The sequence below is a fragment of the Pteronotus mesoamericanus genome, unplaced genomic scaffold (assembly GCF_021234165.1).
Source record: "Pteronotus mesoamericanus isolate MK-2021 breed Mesoamerican mustached bat unplaced genomic scaffold, CSHL_Meso_final contig_50, whole genome shotgun sequence".
Taxonomy (NCBI): Eukaryota; Metazoa; Chordata; class Mammalia; order Chiroptera; family Mormoopidae; genus Pteronotus; species Pteronotus mesoamericanus.
This window is the reverse complement of record NW_026555186.1, coordinates 18039756-18056383: the sequence shown is the minus strand read 5'-3', so window position 1 is coordinate 18056383 and position 16628 is coordinate 18039756. Positions and strand designations below refer to the sequence as shown.

At 42.4% G+C, this 16628-nt stretch overlaps 1 protein-coding gene across 1 annotated transcript in view; it reads left to right on the top strand.

The window, feature by feature from the left end:
• The first annotated feature begins 316 nt into the window (after positions 1-316).
• The window catches only part of DEPDC1B (DEP domain containing 1B), a 56685-nt gene continuing 40373 nt past the window's right edge, over positions 317-16628 (top strand). The window contains exons 1-2 of the mRNA XM_054578651.1: positions 317-433; positions 3539-3804. Of these exons, the coding sequence (XP_054434626.1) occupies positions 317-433; positions 3539-3804 (383 nt within the window). The remainder of the gene's footprint in view (positions 434-3538; positions 3805-16628) is intronic.

Below are 16628 nucleotides of genomic sequence, written 5' to 3'. Positions count from 1 at the left end.
AGTAAAACACCAATTAAATATTTGCTCATTGAATGTTTGTGCTGTGTGTTGTGTACTGTGCTACATGTCCAGGGTGCATGCTGTTGCGCTGCAACCTCCTTGGGAGCTTCCCAGGTGTAATCTGAAATTGGCCTTCATACAGGGAAGCCAGGGAGAGTCCAAAGCAAAAGGCAGACCACTCAAAATTTGTAAGTGGCTTTAATAAGCAAGGAAACTTACAGGTGAGGATTGTCTGGGTGGCTGCAAGAGGAGTAGTTTTCTGCACCCACCTACCAAATCTAAAAAGTTTATATTGAGATCCTAACTGGGTCTAGTCATGTACACAGTCCAGATAGTCTCATTACCGCATTTCTATCTCAAGGCTGTGTCTTTGGAGCAGCTTCTGGGAGCAGGGGACGGCAAGTGGCAGCATACATTCCACGCTCAGGGGCAGGTGTGGGAGTCTCTAATCGCTCATGTCTAGCTCATGGGTCCAAGCAGTGGCCTGTCTTCTTGATGACCTTCCCCAACACGTTTGCACAGACCCTGCCTACTTCAGCCCCTTAAGCACCTGGTGTATACTCAGGAATTATTAGCGTGGCTTAGAAAGCCATCAAAGATAGATGAGAAATGAGAAATAGGACAATAGTTGCAGAGGTGGTCGGGCATCGGAGAGTGAGAGTATGAAGAGAAACCTGGAAGAAGAGGATGATCAGAAGGGAAAACAAGGAACCATTGTTGGGCAAAATAAAAAGAATATACTGAAGTCAAAATATGCTGAGACGAAAACTATAGTGGAAAGAAAAGAGCAAAATCAAAAAATCTGATTTCAGTAGGAAGGGAGATAAAATTTACAGTTTGTGAAGTGATATACTAGGAAAAGTCTGAGGAGGGGAAATGGGTATGAGAGTAAGACTGAGTTTTCAGGATTTTTAGGAGGGTGGGTGGGAAGCCCAGGAACCTAAAAGATGTTGGAGTGATTATGTAGGAAGAACACCATATGTGAACATTTCATTTATTCTAAGAGATGCCTGATGAAGGCGTGGATGCCTAGATTTATTTATTTTTTTAGTTTTCTATATCTTTTAAAAATATATTTTATTGATTATGCTATTACAGTTGTCCCAATTTTTCCCCCTTTGCACCCCGTCACCCAGTATTCTCCAGCATTTCCACCCTTAGTTCATGTCCATGGGTCATGCATATAAGTTCTTTGGCTTCACATTTCCTATATTATTCTTAACATCTCCCTCTCTATTTTGTACCTACCAATTTATGCTTCTTAATCCCTGCACCTTTTCCCCCATGCTCTCCCTTCCCCCTCCCAGCTGATAACCCTCCAAATGATTTCCATATCTATGATTCTATTCCTGTTCTGGTTGTTTGCTTAGTTTGTTTTTTAGATTCAGTTGTTGTGAATTTGTTGCCTTTTAATGTTCATAGTTTTGATCTTCTTCTTTTGCTTAAATAAGTCCTTTAACATTTCCTGTAATACTGGCTTGGTGATGATGAACTCTTTTAGCTTTATGTTGTCTGGGAAGCACTTTATCTGCCCTTCCATTCTAACTGAGAGCCTTGCTGGGTAGAGTAATCTAGGTTGTAGGTCGTTGCTTTCATCACTTTGAATACTTCTTGACAGTTCCTTCGTGCCTGAAAAGTTTCTGTTGAGAAATCAGTTGACAGTCCTATGGGAACTCCTTTGTAGGTAACACTCTGCCTTTCTCTGCTTTTAAGATTCTCTCTTTATCTTTTACCTTTGGCTCTTTAATTATGATGTGTCTTTGTGTGGTCCTCTTTGGGTCCAATTTGTTTGGGGCTCTCTGTGCTTCCTGGACTTGTATGTCTATTTCCTTCACCAAACTGGGGAAGTTTTATTTCATTATTTTTTCAAATAAATTTTCAATTTTTCTTGCTCTTCCTCTTCTTCTGGCATCCCTATGATTTGGATGTTGGTACATTGGAAGATGTCCCAGAGGCTTCTTATACTATCCTCATTTTTTTGCATTGCTTTTTCTTCTTGCTATTCTGGTTGAATGCTTATTTCTTCCGTATGTTCCAAATCATTGATTTGAATCCTGGCTTCATCCCCTCCACTGTTGGTTCCCTGTAGATTTTTCTTTATTTCACTTTGTGTAACCTTCAGTTCTTCCTGGGTCTTTTTTATGTTGTCGCTGTATTCAGTGAGGTCTTTGAGTATCCTGATCACCAGTGTTTTGAACTCTGCATCTGATCGGTTGGCTATTTCTGTTTCATTTAGTTCTTTTTCTGGGGTTTTGTTCTGTTCTTTCATTTGGGCCATATTTCTTTGTGTCCTCAATTTGGCAGCATCTCTGTTCATTTCTGTGTATTAGACAGAGCTGCTTTTGACTCCCTATCTTAGTAGCACGGCCTGTTGTAGAAAAGGCACCTGTAAATTGTGTGGGGTGGAGCCTTAGGTAATTACCAGGTTGAGGCAACTCACTTCACTGCTTTGTGGCTCTGTGTGGGGAGGAGGGTTCAGAGAGGGGACAGTGCTGCTGCCTGGTTTCTGGAGGCTTGCCTGGCACTTGCCCTGTTTCCAGTTACTTCACATACTGGTGGCAACTGGTGCTCTTCCAGCTGTTGCCCTGGTGCTGAATCCCAGAGCGGTCTGTGTCCATTCCGAGGTTCGTGTAGGGCAGAGTCTCCTGAAAATCTGACAGTTTCTTTTGCTGCCCCAACCCCTACTGGCCAGAAGTTACAGGGATTTATCGTCCCGGCACTGGAGCACTGCGCTGTGTTGTCCGGCCTGGGGCTGGGATAGCTCACTCCTAAGGCATCCCTCCTGATTTTTATCCATCACAAGTGAATGTGGGACTGCCCGTTCTGCCACTGCCACCTCTCTGTGCCACACCGAGTCCAGGCTTCTCCTCCTATCTTTGTGTCTCCAGACACATGTAGTCTCTGGATAAATGTGGCTTCTTTAAATCTTTGCTTGTCAAACTTCCATATAGCTTGATTTTCTGATGGTTTTGGTGTTATTTGTTTTGAGTCTATAGTAATTCTTTCTGTGGTTGTGTGAGGATGCCAAGCGTGTTTACCTGTGCCTGCATCTTGTAGATTTCTTTTTAAATAGGAAAATACTGTGCAGAATTTTAAAACATATTTTGGCATTAGGCATTAAATCTTTCTTTTCCTCTTCCCATATAATGCGTTTCATGGAAGTAGTAGTAAATAATTGCCAGGTAAGGTTAGGTCATATTAAACGTTGGGCTCCAAGGAGTGAATTAAGCATATTGGGCTCTGTTTGCTATTATTTTTGATCATATGTTTCTCAATGTAAAAATTCACTAAGTTCACATAATAGGATAACTTGACAGCAATATCTCCAGTAAATATTTATTGAATGAACAAATTCATTTTTAAAAATTACTTTTTCTTTGGAGTGTGAAGCTTTTAAGTACAAAGGTTCAAGGCTCTGTTACTAAGGCAGCCTTCTAAATGGAAAAATTGTATTTGTTGTCTTAAATATTTTGGATTCAATAATCTTTTAAAAAAAATCAGTTGATTACTAAATGCCTGTCTCTCTTTTTTCTCCCAGTGGAATGAAACAGTTGAGCTTTTTCGCGCTAGGATGCCCTTACGAAAACATCGCTGTCGGTTCAAAAGTTACGAACATTGCTTCACAGCGGCCGAAGCTGTGGATTGGCTACATGAGCTGCTGAGGTGCAGTCAAAACTTTGGCCCTGAAGTGACCCGTAAACAAACAGTGCAGCTTCTAAAAAAATTCCTGAAGAACCATGTTATTGAAGACATCAAGGGAAAATGGGGTCAGGAAAATTTTGAAGACAATGGTCACCTGTACAGGTAATGGCAAGCAGTAAACTCTGAAGGGGAGGAGTATGGGCAGGGCGAGCGCGTCTGGTCAGAGACTGCTGAGGCTTCCTTCTGCGAAAAAATTTACCTTGTCCCTTGGAGGGATGTTTCTTCTGTGAATCTGTTATAATAAAACCGATTGCAATATTTCTTGACTCCATAGAGCACCCCATAGCAAATCTTTTGTTGAAGTGACTTTTCAGTAAGGAAATCTTTTCTTTCCTTTTGCATACCTGAGAGGAAGGCTACCATAGCCTAGTACTTGTTCCAGGGTATCTGAAAAGGGTTAATTGAACAGTAGCTCTGGGTTGGCCTGTGTGAACAATGAGAAGGTGCATATTCGGGGGGCACTAGTGGCAGAGTGGGTCTGATCTTTAAACAGAGCTCATGGCTCATGTGAATTGTACTAGAATTTCCTGAGGTCTCCGATTAACTCTAGCAATGCATGTATGCTTTTCCTCAGACATTTCGTTCATGTTTCAGTGCTTTTTTTTTTTTTTTTAAATGATTGCACACCACCAGATAATCCAAGGGAAATGGATGCCTCTCTGCTCAAACTTCCACACCCACTGCTTGCTAGGCTGTTATTGCAGGAGGTGGAAGGGACCTGTGAAGACTCAGGCAAGTGGGAGAGGCCTAGGGGAGTGAAGTCTTATGAGTTGAGAAGAGAGGAATTGTTGCGTTATCTACAGAGAGGCTTACCAAGGAGCTAAGAAACTGAGAGGGATTTAAAAAAAAAAAAAAAAAAAAAAAAAGGAAACTATGGACTCTTAATACTTGTTTTCTTTTATTCCAGAAAAGTGAGGAATTGACTCTCCATCTATATTCAAATCTAGTCTTCCTCTAGCTCCTAATCTCTTTTATTATAGTTTAATTAAGATAATTTGGGCGCTGCTGGGATACCTGGGTCTGAGTAGAGAAAACCTGACTCTTTCCAACCTGAACCATTTCTTTGGCTTCTTTGAGACCAGCTGCTGAGCAAGGCTGCAGAGTGAGAGAGTGCCAAGGCCAAGACCAGACATTGCTGTATGTTTAGAATCTAATTTCCTCACAGGGTTTCATCAGCAGTCTTTAGCTTCTAGATATCAATTAGTTGTTTCTCCATTTGGCAGTTATTTCTGGCTTGCTGATCCAACTTTTAATTAGGATCATGTGTGATTTTAGCCTATTCTGAGACCATAGTGCTTATTAGCATCAGTCTGCAGAAACTCTAGCCCTAGCTGCGCGTACCATGCTTCATTGGGGATTCTGCGGTGATTCTCTCTCTTGGGACACTCTAATTGCTTGTACCCCATCAAGATTTAGCCAGCACACTGCTAAAAGATTCTCTGGATGAACAACTTCGGTCTGTTCTATTGTGACCTTAAATTGAGTACCTCTCATTGAATTCCATGAGGCTTTAAGAGTCATCAGATCTGGAAAATAGGGTCATGTTCTAGGAGCCAACCACCCAGCACTGACTGAGAACATGTTCACTTCAATATAAAGACTTCCTCATGTTTCCCCTTTAAAAAACAGAATGTACACTTTAAATTCATCCATGGAATAATGATTCCCCAGCCCCCAATTTCTCTTACAGAATACTCGTGGGTTATAAAGGGAACAGTATTTTCTTTCATTATTTATGACCTGAAAACTCATCTTTCCCTTTTTCTGAGTGGAAGTTGTATAAGTTAACTCCTAATGTTTGATGTTCTCAGATTATCTGGGACGAAATCTATGTAGACAGGTAGATCACTTGTTTAGGAGCACGCGCCTTGAAGTGAGAGTAAGCCAATGAGCGTGGAGACAGTTGTTACATGCATATAGCTTTTGGGACTGGTGCTCAGGATCATCTATTTCCAGTCCTGCTCGCGGTCCAATAGTGCTATAGCCAAATTATAAAGAAGGCTGAGAAGGGGGATTAGGGGTTGGGGTTGGGGGCCAATTAGGTTTGAGAAGAGATGGAAAGTCAATAAGGTGAAGAAATTCCAGAATGTGCTTCTAAAGACCAGGCTTTATGGAAGAGGAGCCTTTATAAGAGGTATCAAGAAGGCTGGAATGTACAGCTGAGAGTTCTTGCTGGGAAGAAAGGAATGAAACTTCTAGAACATCTATGATGTGCCAGGCTTTTTGCCTAATTGTCATTTAACTCAACATCTGTAGCTGTAGGGGTAACCTAATTTTAAAGATTAGGGAATTAACAAGGCCAAAGTTACTAACTTCTCCAAAGTTAACTTGGCTAGTAGTGGGAGTGTCAGGATTTGAACTGAGGTCTCTTTCTCAAACCTGTGCTCTTGTGGTAGGGCACATAGCCTCCATTTTCTCAATATGAGGTTGACTTCCTTTTTAAATAAATTAGTGAATGAGTAAACACACAGAATAATAAACAAGAGACATTTGGTGTAGTCAACACATGCTTATATAGTCAACACATGTTTATATATGCACAGAATTCTAGTAATGTATTAAGTAATATGTAATACGTATTAAACGATCAGCTGTCTTCAAGAACTTATCACATAAAGGAGGTAAGGTAAACATAATCACCCTACATATTATGTAAAATTGCAGGGGGTAGGTGGTTTCCTGGATCTTGGATTACAGGAAGATATAGTTAGAGAAAGCTATGTGAAATATAAAGGCTCTTGTAGTGTTTTTTAAAGACAGATTATATACACACATAACAAAGATGATGAGTTAAGCTTTTATTTTGGAATGCATCAAATTTTATTTCTAGTTTAAAAAAAAAGTATGTCATGCTTGTTCTGTGACGGATTGCATTTACATTTGTTAACCATGACTCCTTTTCTCAAGAATCAAAGAGCTAAGTATAGCCCTAGCTACTCTGGCTCAGTAGATTGAGTGCTGGCCTGCAAACCAGAGGGTCACCGGTTAAATTCCCCATGAGGATACATGCCTGGGTTGCAGGCCAGGTCCCCAGTTGGGGGTATGCGAGAGGCAACAAATCATGATACCCAGTTTTTTTTAAGAAAAGATTTTATATATTTATTTTCAGAGAGAGGGGAAGGGAGGGAGGGAGAAAGAAGAGAAACATCGATGTGAGAGAGAACTATCAATTGGCTCCCTCTTACTATACTTGTCCCGATCTGGGACTGAACCTGCAACCCAGGCCTGTGCAGGGACCAAGAATCAAACCCATGACCTTTTGCTTTGTGGAATGACACCCAAACAACTGAGTTACACTGGCCGGGGCCATGCTACCCAGTTTTAAGATTTATTATACATAAAGCCATCCATAGTAAATGAAGACTGTTGTGTTGGTGAAGGGATAGACATAGATCAGGGGAACAGATGAAGGGTCCAGAAACATACACAAATATGGCCAGTTGATTTTTGACAAAGATGTAAGAAGGTGTAAAAGTAATTTGAAGGAAAAAGAGTTGCCTTTCCAGTAAGTAGTGTTGGAACAATTAGATATTTATCTTCTATATGCAAACAAAATGAACCTCAACCTCTTATCTTATACAAAAAATTAAAAATGAATCATAGATTTAAATGTAAAACTACAAAATTTTAATTAAAAAGGAGAAAATCTTTATGCCCTGGGGTTAGGTAAAGGGTTCTTAATTATGATACCAAAAGTGTGGTTTATAAAAGAAAAAAATGATAAATTAGACTTTATCAAAATTAAAGACTTTGCCCTGTTACACAGGATACTATTAAGGGGATGAGAAGACAAGCTACATATGGGGATCTGGAAACCACCTAACTGACAGTGGACTGGTATCAAGAATATATAAAGAACTCACAAAATTTAACAGTAAGAAAACAAACAACCCAATTTAAAAAATGAACAGAACGCTTGAACAGGCACTTCACCAAAGATAACCAGATAACATAAACATTTGAACAAATGCTTAACATAGCATTAGGGAAATGCAAATTAAAATCATGGCAAGATACCACTACATACCTATCAGAATGGCTACAATAAAAATACTGACAATATCAAGAGCTAATGAGGAGGCAGAGCAGTTGGAAGTCTCATTTATTGCTGATGGGATGCTTAGATTGGTAGCTAGAAAACAGTTTGGCAGGATTTTTAAAAAGTTAAATGTATGCATGTGCTATGACTCAGTATTTTTGTCCCTGGGCATTTACCCTAGAAAAATAAAAACTTAATGTTCACACAAGCACTTATATATTAATATATATAGCAGCTCCATTAATAATCGCCAATAGCTAAAAACAGCCCGAATGTTCTTCAGTGGATAAGTGGGTAGCTATGGTATATCTGTACTGTGTGTTGGGGAGGGGGATGTGACTATAGTGTCAGACCAGGAGAGAGTGTTTTGTTGGGGCATATTGGAACTGTACTGCTTCCTGACTGGTGGTTAAATACAGGTGCTAAAATCGATAGAACTATACACCAAAAAAGAAAATAAAAGAAAAAAGAAAAGAATATCGCTTTTAGTATATACTAATAACATTTTTTTTTTTTTTTAGTGCTGGACATTTAAAAAGCCTCTATTTGTGTGTCTAGTGAAAGGAATCTGAATTGACATTGGTTTAGGTATGTGGCCCGTTAGTAATTTTCAGTGGCCTGGGGAAAATTCTTTATTACTCCTCTATAGATCATTTGAAGGGAACTGTTTTTGGAACCTCACTTTAAAGTTAATGGACTGCTGGTTCCCTCTAGTGGACATCCTTTGTATTAATAGTCAAGCTCAGGATGTGTGCCTGTGCTTTTTTTTTTCTTGTTTTTATTTCAAGTCTTAGGTTCTTGTCCTGTAATAGTTGGATAAGTTCCTTAGCCTTCCTAAGCATGAGTTTTTTTAATCTATAAAATGACAGGGGTTGCCCTGGCCAGGTAGTTCAGTTGGTTGGAGCCACGTCCCATACACCAAGGTTGCGGGTTAGATTCTAGTCATGGCACATACCTAGGTTGTGGGTTTGATCCCTGGTTGGGGCACATATGGAAGACAACCAATAGATGTTTCTTCTCCTGTCCTCTCTCTCTAAAATCAATAAATATATCCTTGGGCAAGAATTCAAAAATATATATAATTTTTAAAAAATGACAGGGGCGAACTAGACCTTTAAGGACTTTCTAAATTCCAAACTTTTATGATTCCAGGTATTGAATACATAATCACATATTTCTCAGCCCAAGTCAATGTAGGACATGAAAAAGAAGTATAACATGATCTTTTTCTCCTTAACTTTGCAATCTCTTTTGAAAGATTATACATATGTGAAAAAGTAGCAGAACCAAGGCAGTATTTAATTAATTAACACAAGCTTACCCATAACAAACAATAAATTAGGTGCTACGCTGGCGGTCATTGCGATGGCAGGTCTTTTTTGTTTTCCCTGTATGGTGCTTTGGTCATTAAAATTTTGTCCTGATTTTTATTTTTTCATTTTGTGTATTTTGTGACTGGAATACTTTCATGTAGTTCAAAATTTACAAAGTATAAAAAAGTTGCTGTGGCTGGCGTGGCTCAGTGGATCAAGTGCTGGCCTGTGAACCAAAAGGTTGCCAGTTCGATTCCCAGTCAGGGCACATGCCTGGGTTGTGGGCCAGCTCCTCAGTAGGGGGCACGTGAGAGGCAGCCACACATTGATGTTTCTCTCCCTCTCTTTCTCCCTTCTCCCCCATCTCTTAAAAAAAAAATTTTAAAAAAGGTTATCTATTGTCTACAATAAAAAGTCTCACCTGGCCTATGTGGCTTTGTTGGTTGGAGTGTCATCCTGTAAACCAAAGTGAGTTGGGTTTGATTCCCAGTGAGGACACATGACTAGGTTGTAGGTTCGGTCCCTGGTCAGGGCATGTATGAGGCATCTGATCGATGTTTCTTGCACTGGTGTTTTGCTCCCTCTCTCCCTCCCTTCTCCTCTCTCTAAAGCTGATGAACAGGTCCTCAGGTGAGGATAAAAAACGAAGTCTCCCTTCCACCTCTTTTCCCCAGCTACCCAGTTCCCTTCCAGAGAGGCACCTAATGCTGTTAGTTTCTAACACAGTGTCTTAAAAAATTATGAACCTGAAAGTCTTTCAATGGGGCAAGCTCATTCTGGTTGCCACACTTTCCACTGTTTCGCTGCATGACTGTACCATGATTATGCTGTCTGGCCAGTGCAGGAATTGAGTCTGACCTACTTGGTGAAGACTGGTGTGTGTTAAGACCTCATGGAGGAGGAGGCGGAGGACCTCAACCTGGGTCCTGAGAATGGGGTAGGATCTGAATAATAAGGGGTGGGAAGGGAGATGATATTTTAGGTGACAAGAGCGGTAAGACCAAGGCTGTCAGAAATGCATGTCAGCTCTCCTGGGAGGAAGAGGAGGAGACTGGCCTGGCTGTAGAGGAAGTTTAAGGTCAGGATGTCACAGGGATACACTTGATGGAGTTTCTTAAATACCTGGCTGTGGAGGTGTTTTGAGTAGGAATAAAGTCTGTGTTCTAGAATAGAGTTACTTAAATGGTAGTAATGGGCAGACATTTGATTTTTTCCTTTTTAATTGCCAAGCATTCTAAACTTTACTGTTTTGTGGGATTCCTGTTTGTGTGAACGGTGGTGGGAGGGGTGGTGGGAGGCAGAGCCCTATGCCCACCAGTGGGAGCCTTGCTGGGTAAGATACCTCTTTCTGCCACAAGCAGTTAGGGTGCAGGTGCGTGCCTGCCCTACCTTTGGCAGTTAGTATGTTCCTACCCAGGACTTTGAATCTTGAGTGAGGGATGCAGAGGGGAGGGGACAGCTTAGAATTCCCTGGTAGAGCAGTGGCAGCCTGCAGGAGCAAGGACAGAAGTGCAGGGAGGCAGAGGCATCCAGAGGCCATGCTGCCAGCAGTGGCTTTCACACCAGACTGTCACGTATGGTTCCTGTTGTGTGTGCTGCTGTGGCCTCCCTTTCCCCCTTGTCCCAACTGTTTTTTCCCCCTCTTTCTAATCCTAGTTCTCAAGCTTTCCTATTAATTTTATGACTTATTTGGATGTTAACAAGTTTCTTTCTTGTTAAATTAGCCAGAATTGGTTTCTGCCGTCGAGCTCTCAGACTGCTATGCCTGTAGAGGGAGCAAACCTGGGGCAATTTCTGGGGCCTGGGAAATCATGCCAGGATTTTTGTGTGTCTATGGACTGCCTGAAAGTTAAGCAGCAGATCAGACTGGCCTGTAGCAATCAGAGATGCGGGATGTGTTCCAGCTGAGGATCCTGGTGGTCCCTGTGGTACGGGAGCACAGTCCACTGGGAGTAAGTTGTAGGCTGTTACACTGGGCTCTGGGCTGAAAGTTCTATATTGAGCTGTTAAGTCCAGCCAGGTCTGAGGTTATATCACCATTGCCATCTTTGGATGTAAATGATGCCAGTACGTGTAGGTGTGTTAAATAATACATCAAAGTAGACCTTGTTAGCGAACAAAAGTGGAGTTCGGCTGCCTGCCATTGAACACATGCATATTCTGAAGATAAAGTTTGGTGGTGAAGGAAAGAGAGCTTTATTAAAATGTTACACCATTTGTGGGGGATGGGGAACTCTCCAACTCCAGGCTCCCCTCTTTTGCAAAACACAGGAAAACAAAACCATTTCCCTCCCAAAAGACTGGAACCCAAAACCAAGCCCCAAAATCCCGTTCCATCCTTATCTGTCCTTTGTAGCACAAGGCTACTAGGCAAACCGCTCCCCAGCTTCAGGTTCCCTGGAGTCTGCGAGCGCCGCTATTGCCAGGCTGTGGCCCCTTCCGCATGGGGGAGGGGATGGGGGGAAGGGTCGTGGGAGGGCGGGGCAGGGGCTGCTGCCAACTGTTGTAGCCGGTCGTTCAGGGGCTCCGTCCGCGGGCTGCGGATCCCAGAGAAAGAGAAGGGGTGAGTCTGTGCCCTCCCTCATTTAAATGTTGCTCCCCTCCCCCCTTGCAAGCTCCTGTGTGCTCTGGGAGGATCCGGCTCCCCAGTCAATCCTGTCCCTTTCCCAGGCTAGACTGGCAGGTCAGCACCTCCCTCTGCGGCCATGTTCCAGAAGGGAGTAGGAGGGCTTCTCCCATCAATCACCCTTGCTAGCCTCGCGCAAGGCAGGGCCGCCCATCAAATCTCTGCCCAGAAATCTGTCCTCATGCACCATGCTGGCGGCAGGGCTTACCCACGCCTCCTCGGGCATTTCCTGCGACCCCTCCCTCGCTCTAGGGTGTGGCCAGATCTACCGGTATCATCCTCACTCAGAAATAGCAGTTCCTGGTTACTGATAAACTTCTATTTTATAATATTTTTAAAGGCTTTTGATGATTAATTTGTAAAAATTTAAAACCCATGACTTAACTTTGTATCCTGGCCCTTTATTTGTGGTCTTAGTTCTTGTGTTTCATGTCCCCTGTCAGGTTTCTGTATCCCTTTCCTTTATATTTATTTGTTATAGTCTCTTGGCCTTTGCCAGCTTGAAAAATTGAAAATCAATTTTTTTTTTAAAGATTTTATCTATTTTCAGCGAGAGTAGAAGGGAGGGAGAGAGGGAGAGAAACATCAATGCGTCGTTGCCTCTCATGCGCCCCCTTCTGGGGACCTAGCTTGCAACCCAGGTATGAGCCCCGACTGGGGATTGAACCATCGACCTCTGTGGTTCTAAGGTCGGCACTCAGTCCACTGAGCCACGCCAGCCATTTTTTTTTTAACCTTTGCCGAGGTTTCTTTCCTGTGAATTCATGATACCTGGTTGTTATCATTAATAGGAAGTGGAGCAGTGGAAGCCAGAAAAATCAAAGGACATTGGCTCACTGAATGCTCCCATTTTAAATGAAGAGATGGTAGATTGAACAGGAGTGCTTCTCAAATACTGTTAATCTTGAAACAAAATAATAAAGATCATGTAGGTATCAATCAGTTTTTCTCAGTTAATCCCAAACTGTAGCTTCCTGAGGGGAGTGGGCATTTACCTTGAGATGCAGGTTATAAGACCAGATTTATAAAAGTCCTTGAAAGGTGAGGATATACCATTCTCTGGATTGGAGGAGTTAATATGTTTGCAAAGTAGAAGTGGGAAAGACCAGAAAAATGTTTTATGTATCAGAAAGCATAGTCTGTTTAAGCATTTTTATTCAACTTATGTCCAGCTAGCATTTCACCAGTTGCATGATTAATACTTAGGTTCTGGCCTTTTCTTAGAGCTCTTCGGTGTTTTTGGGGCCAGTGTTAATTAGATCCTCCCATGTGCTGCTTCTCCCTGTCCTCCTCCCCTCCTGCCTCCGTTTCCTTTCTCAAGCATCATGAAGTGCCTACTTATGCCAGCCACACCGCTAAGCACTTTAGATGCATGACCCTATCTTCAGAGTTAAAATTTAGGCACACAGATAAATTAGAATTCATTGTCACAAATGCCATCGTAAGGATGTGAATTCACTGCTCTTGGAGGACTGGGGAATCGGCTCTGCTTGAGTAAGTCAGAGAATATTTTGCGTCAGCGGTGACACTTGGGTGGAGTATGGATGCCTCAACAGGTGCTTGCCAGGCAAGGAAGGGAGAGAGGGCGATCAAGGTAAGGGAATTGCTTATAAAAGGCGTCATCATGTGATCATGAGTGAGGCTGTAGTGTGTAAGAACATGTTGCCTGTCATTATGCAAGGATGGTGGTAGATAAGGTCTTGAAAGAATTTGCTTTTATCTATGGCCTTCTCACCTAGCTCAGTGCCTCATATTTATTGAGAAAGAAGTTCAAAGATTAGTAAACGAAGGGTTTCTTTTTTACTGGGCAACAGTTAAGCAATAATTACCTCACCTCTGTTCCTGAGGTAAAGTGGCTTAGTCATTTCCCACATCAAATGAGCTGTGGTAAAGTATAACACAAGCTCAGTAATGCAAGGGATACAACAAGCACAGGGTTTGGAGTGAGGCAGGCAGGCCCAGGTTTGAATTCCAGCTCTGAGTTCCTGCTGCCCATGTGATCTTAGGCAAATTGCTTACACCCTGAACCTCTGTGTACTCATCTACAAAGTAAGGATGCTCACATTTCTGTCTTGAGGGTATCTTTGGTCCAACTAGACCAGGGCTCAGCACCCTTGCTCTGTAAAGGGCCAGTTTGTGGTTCATAGAACTTCAGTCACAACTGCCTGACTGCTGAGCGCATGTAAGGGATTGTGCATGACTGTGTTCCAGTGTAACTGTGCTTACTAAAGGAAGTGGTGGGATTTGGCCTGCAGGCCGTGGTTGCTTACTCCTGTTGAGGGCAAGAACTGATATTAATTCTTGTATCTCTGTTATCCAGTGGTATCTGATATGTAGTAGGCACTTACATTGTTGGAAGTGATGTAAAGTCATCGCACATAGATGAATGTAAATTACTAGAAGATTCTGTTAGTTTGGGCCCTCGGAGAAGGGGAGGAGATGCCAAGATGGACCTAGGTAATGGAAGCGATTAAATGCCAGGGTGCTGGGACACATGGAAAGGATACAGGGAAAAGGAACAGGACCTGGGGTGAACCTTCAGGTCGTGATGCAGGTCTGACCTCTGTGAAATAGAGGGGGAAAGAACTGGGTAGGAAGGGCAGCAGCCCCCTGGGTGCAGTCCTGAGAAAGTCTTGGCCAGGCTGGTGGGAGTCCTTGGGCAGAGGTCGCCTGCTGGAAGAGTTCTGTGGCTTCTGTTAGGGTTGGCTTGGCTTCAGAGCCCCCGCTGTGCTCATGCATGTGCTGGAAGCTTCCTGGGAGGAGCATGAAAGGTCCAGCAGCTAGAGACTGGAGTCTGTTGGGGTCTTGAAGGGAGATGTGGGCTGTGCACCTCCGTGGCTGGCACAGTCCCTTTCTTGTGCTGCCCAGATCTGCTTCTCCACACATGTTCATGGGGCTTTGTTCCTGTGGTGAAGTCTAGGAGAAGGACATTACTAGGAAGAGTGCAGTCCCTTTTGCTGATCTCACGGCTACAGCTGGTGTTCGTCCTTTCCCTCTCCTCTCTCCATTGTAAATTTCCTCACCCCCACCTATTACCCCGGCAGGATTTGGCTTGCTTACCTGGTAGTGTGACCCAGAAGTTAATTTCTGAGACTCGGAACTCTTAACTCTGCATTTACCAGGCTGGTGTTTCTGCACATAGGGGGACAAGAAAGTACCAAGAGCTGCCCCAGGTATTCCTGCCTCAGTGGGGTCCGCGCGGCCTGCCCTCTGTCTGCTGGCTGGGATTGGCCGCCGCTGCCATGCTGGTGATTCCTCTGCTTGCCTGCTGCTCCCTGCCACAAGGAGGCCAGAGTGCCCCGCTATGTTTCTTAGCAAGAGTACTAGCTTTGTAGGGGACAGGACCTCTGGTTGTGGGAATGGGTAACTGCGGAGGGTGGTTTGTAAGGCTCTTCCTGCTTCCACCCCATTGTTACCAGCCGTGTCTTTATATGTACATGACACATAGCACCATACCGAGTCCTATATGTTCTATATGTTGTCTCCAGCACAACACTGTCCTGAGTATAGTAGGTTTATAATAAATCTTGAAATCTCTTAGAATGTCCTCCAACTTTGTTCTCTTTCAAAATTGTTTTGACTATTCTAATTCTTTTGCCTTTTCATATAAATTTTGGAATCAACTTGTTTATTTCTACAAAAATTTCTGTTGAGATTTTGAGTCAAATTGTGTGGAATCTGTAGATCAGTTTGCAGAGATTTGCAGAATTAACAAAATAGAGTCTTCCAAATCATGAATATGGTATATCCTTCAGTTTATTTAGATTTTTAATCTCTCAGCAGTGTTTTATAGCTTTAAATACACAGACTTTGCAACAGAACATACATAAACTACCTAGGACTTTAATTTACAATAGCTCCAAAAACCATGAACTACTTAAATCTAAATCTAACAAAACCTGTGCAGAATTTATTTTCTAAATAGTGGCTGTTAATCTTCAGTAGGAGTGGCTTTCAGATTGGATCACATCTCTTTAAAAAGCTCATTTGATCCTTTACTCACAATGGAGTCTTTCTCTATTTGAGCTGGAAGTTCAAAGGCTTCCTTAATTTGACGTCTTATCTCTCATTCTTCTTTTGTCGAACACTTCTGTTCCTGATAGAGCTTCAAGCATATTGTGAAAGATAATGTAGGTTTCTGGGAAATGGCAGTGTCAGAGAGGTCAGCACCTACAGTAATCACTGCCCGGCTGGCTTTTTTATACAAAGGCCTTAGATTACTTAAGAAGGCAAAGAGGCAGGTTCAGGCGGGCAAAAGGGGTGTCCAGCCTGCGGCCCACAGGCTGCATGCAGCCCAACACAAAATTGTAAATTTACCTAAAACATGAGATTTTTTTTGTGATTACGTGTTGCAATGTATTTAATGTGTGGCCAAAGACAACTCCTCTTCTTCCAGTGTGGCCCAGAGACACTCCTGCTAGATGCTGCAAATTTCTGCTGATGCCAAAGGAATAATTTCAGTATGTATTATGGAAAGAAGTTTAAATCATTCTGTCCCCTGACATTTATGGGTCAAATTTATTAAAATTATAAACTATGCTTTCCTTATGGTTTAGATGCCCTAGACTATTTTTCTAAAGTATATTTTATTGATTATGCTATTACAGTTCTATTTGTTTTTCTCCCCATTATTCCCCTCCTCCCTGCACCTCCCCTCCCACTGGCATTCTTCCCCCTTAGTTCATGTCCGTGGGTTGTGCATTTAAGTTCTTTGGCTTCTCCATTTCCTATACTGGAAGTCCGTTTCCTTCCCAAGATTGGAAAAGTTCTCCTTCATTTTTTTTTCCAAATAAGTTTTCAATTTCTTGCTCTTCGTCTTCTCCTTCTGGCAATATCCCTATGATTTGGATATTGGAACATTTAAAGTTGTCCTGGGGGTTCCTAAGCCTCTCATTTTTTTGAATTCTTGTTTCTTCATTCTGTTCTGGTTGAATGTTTATTTCGTTCT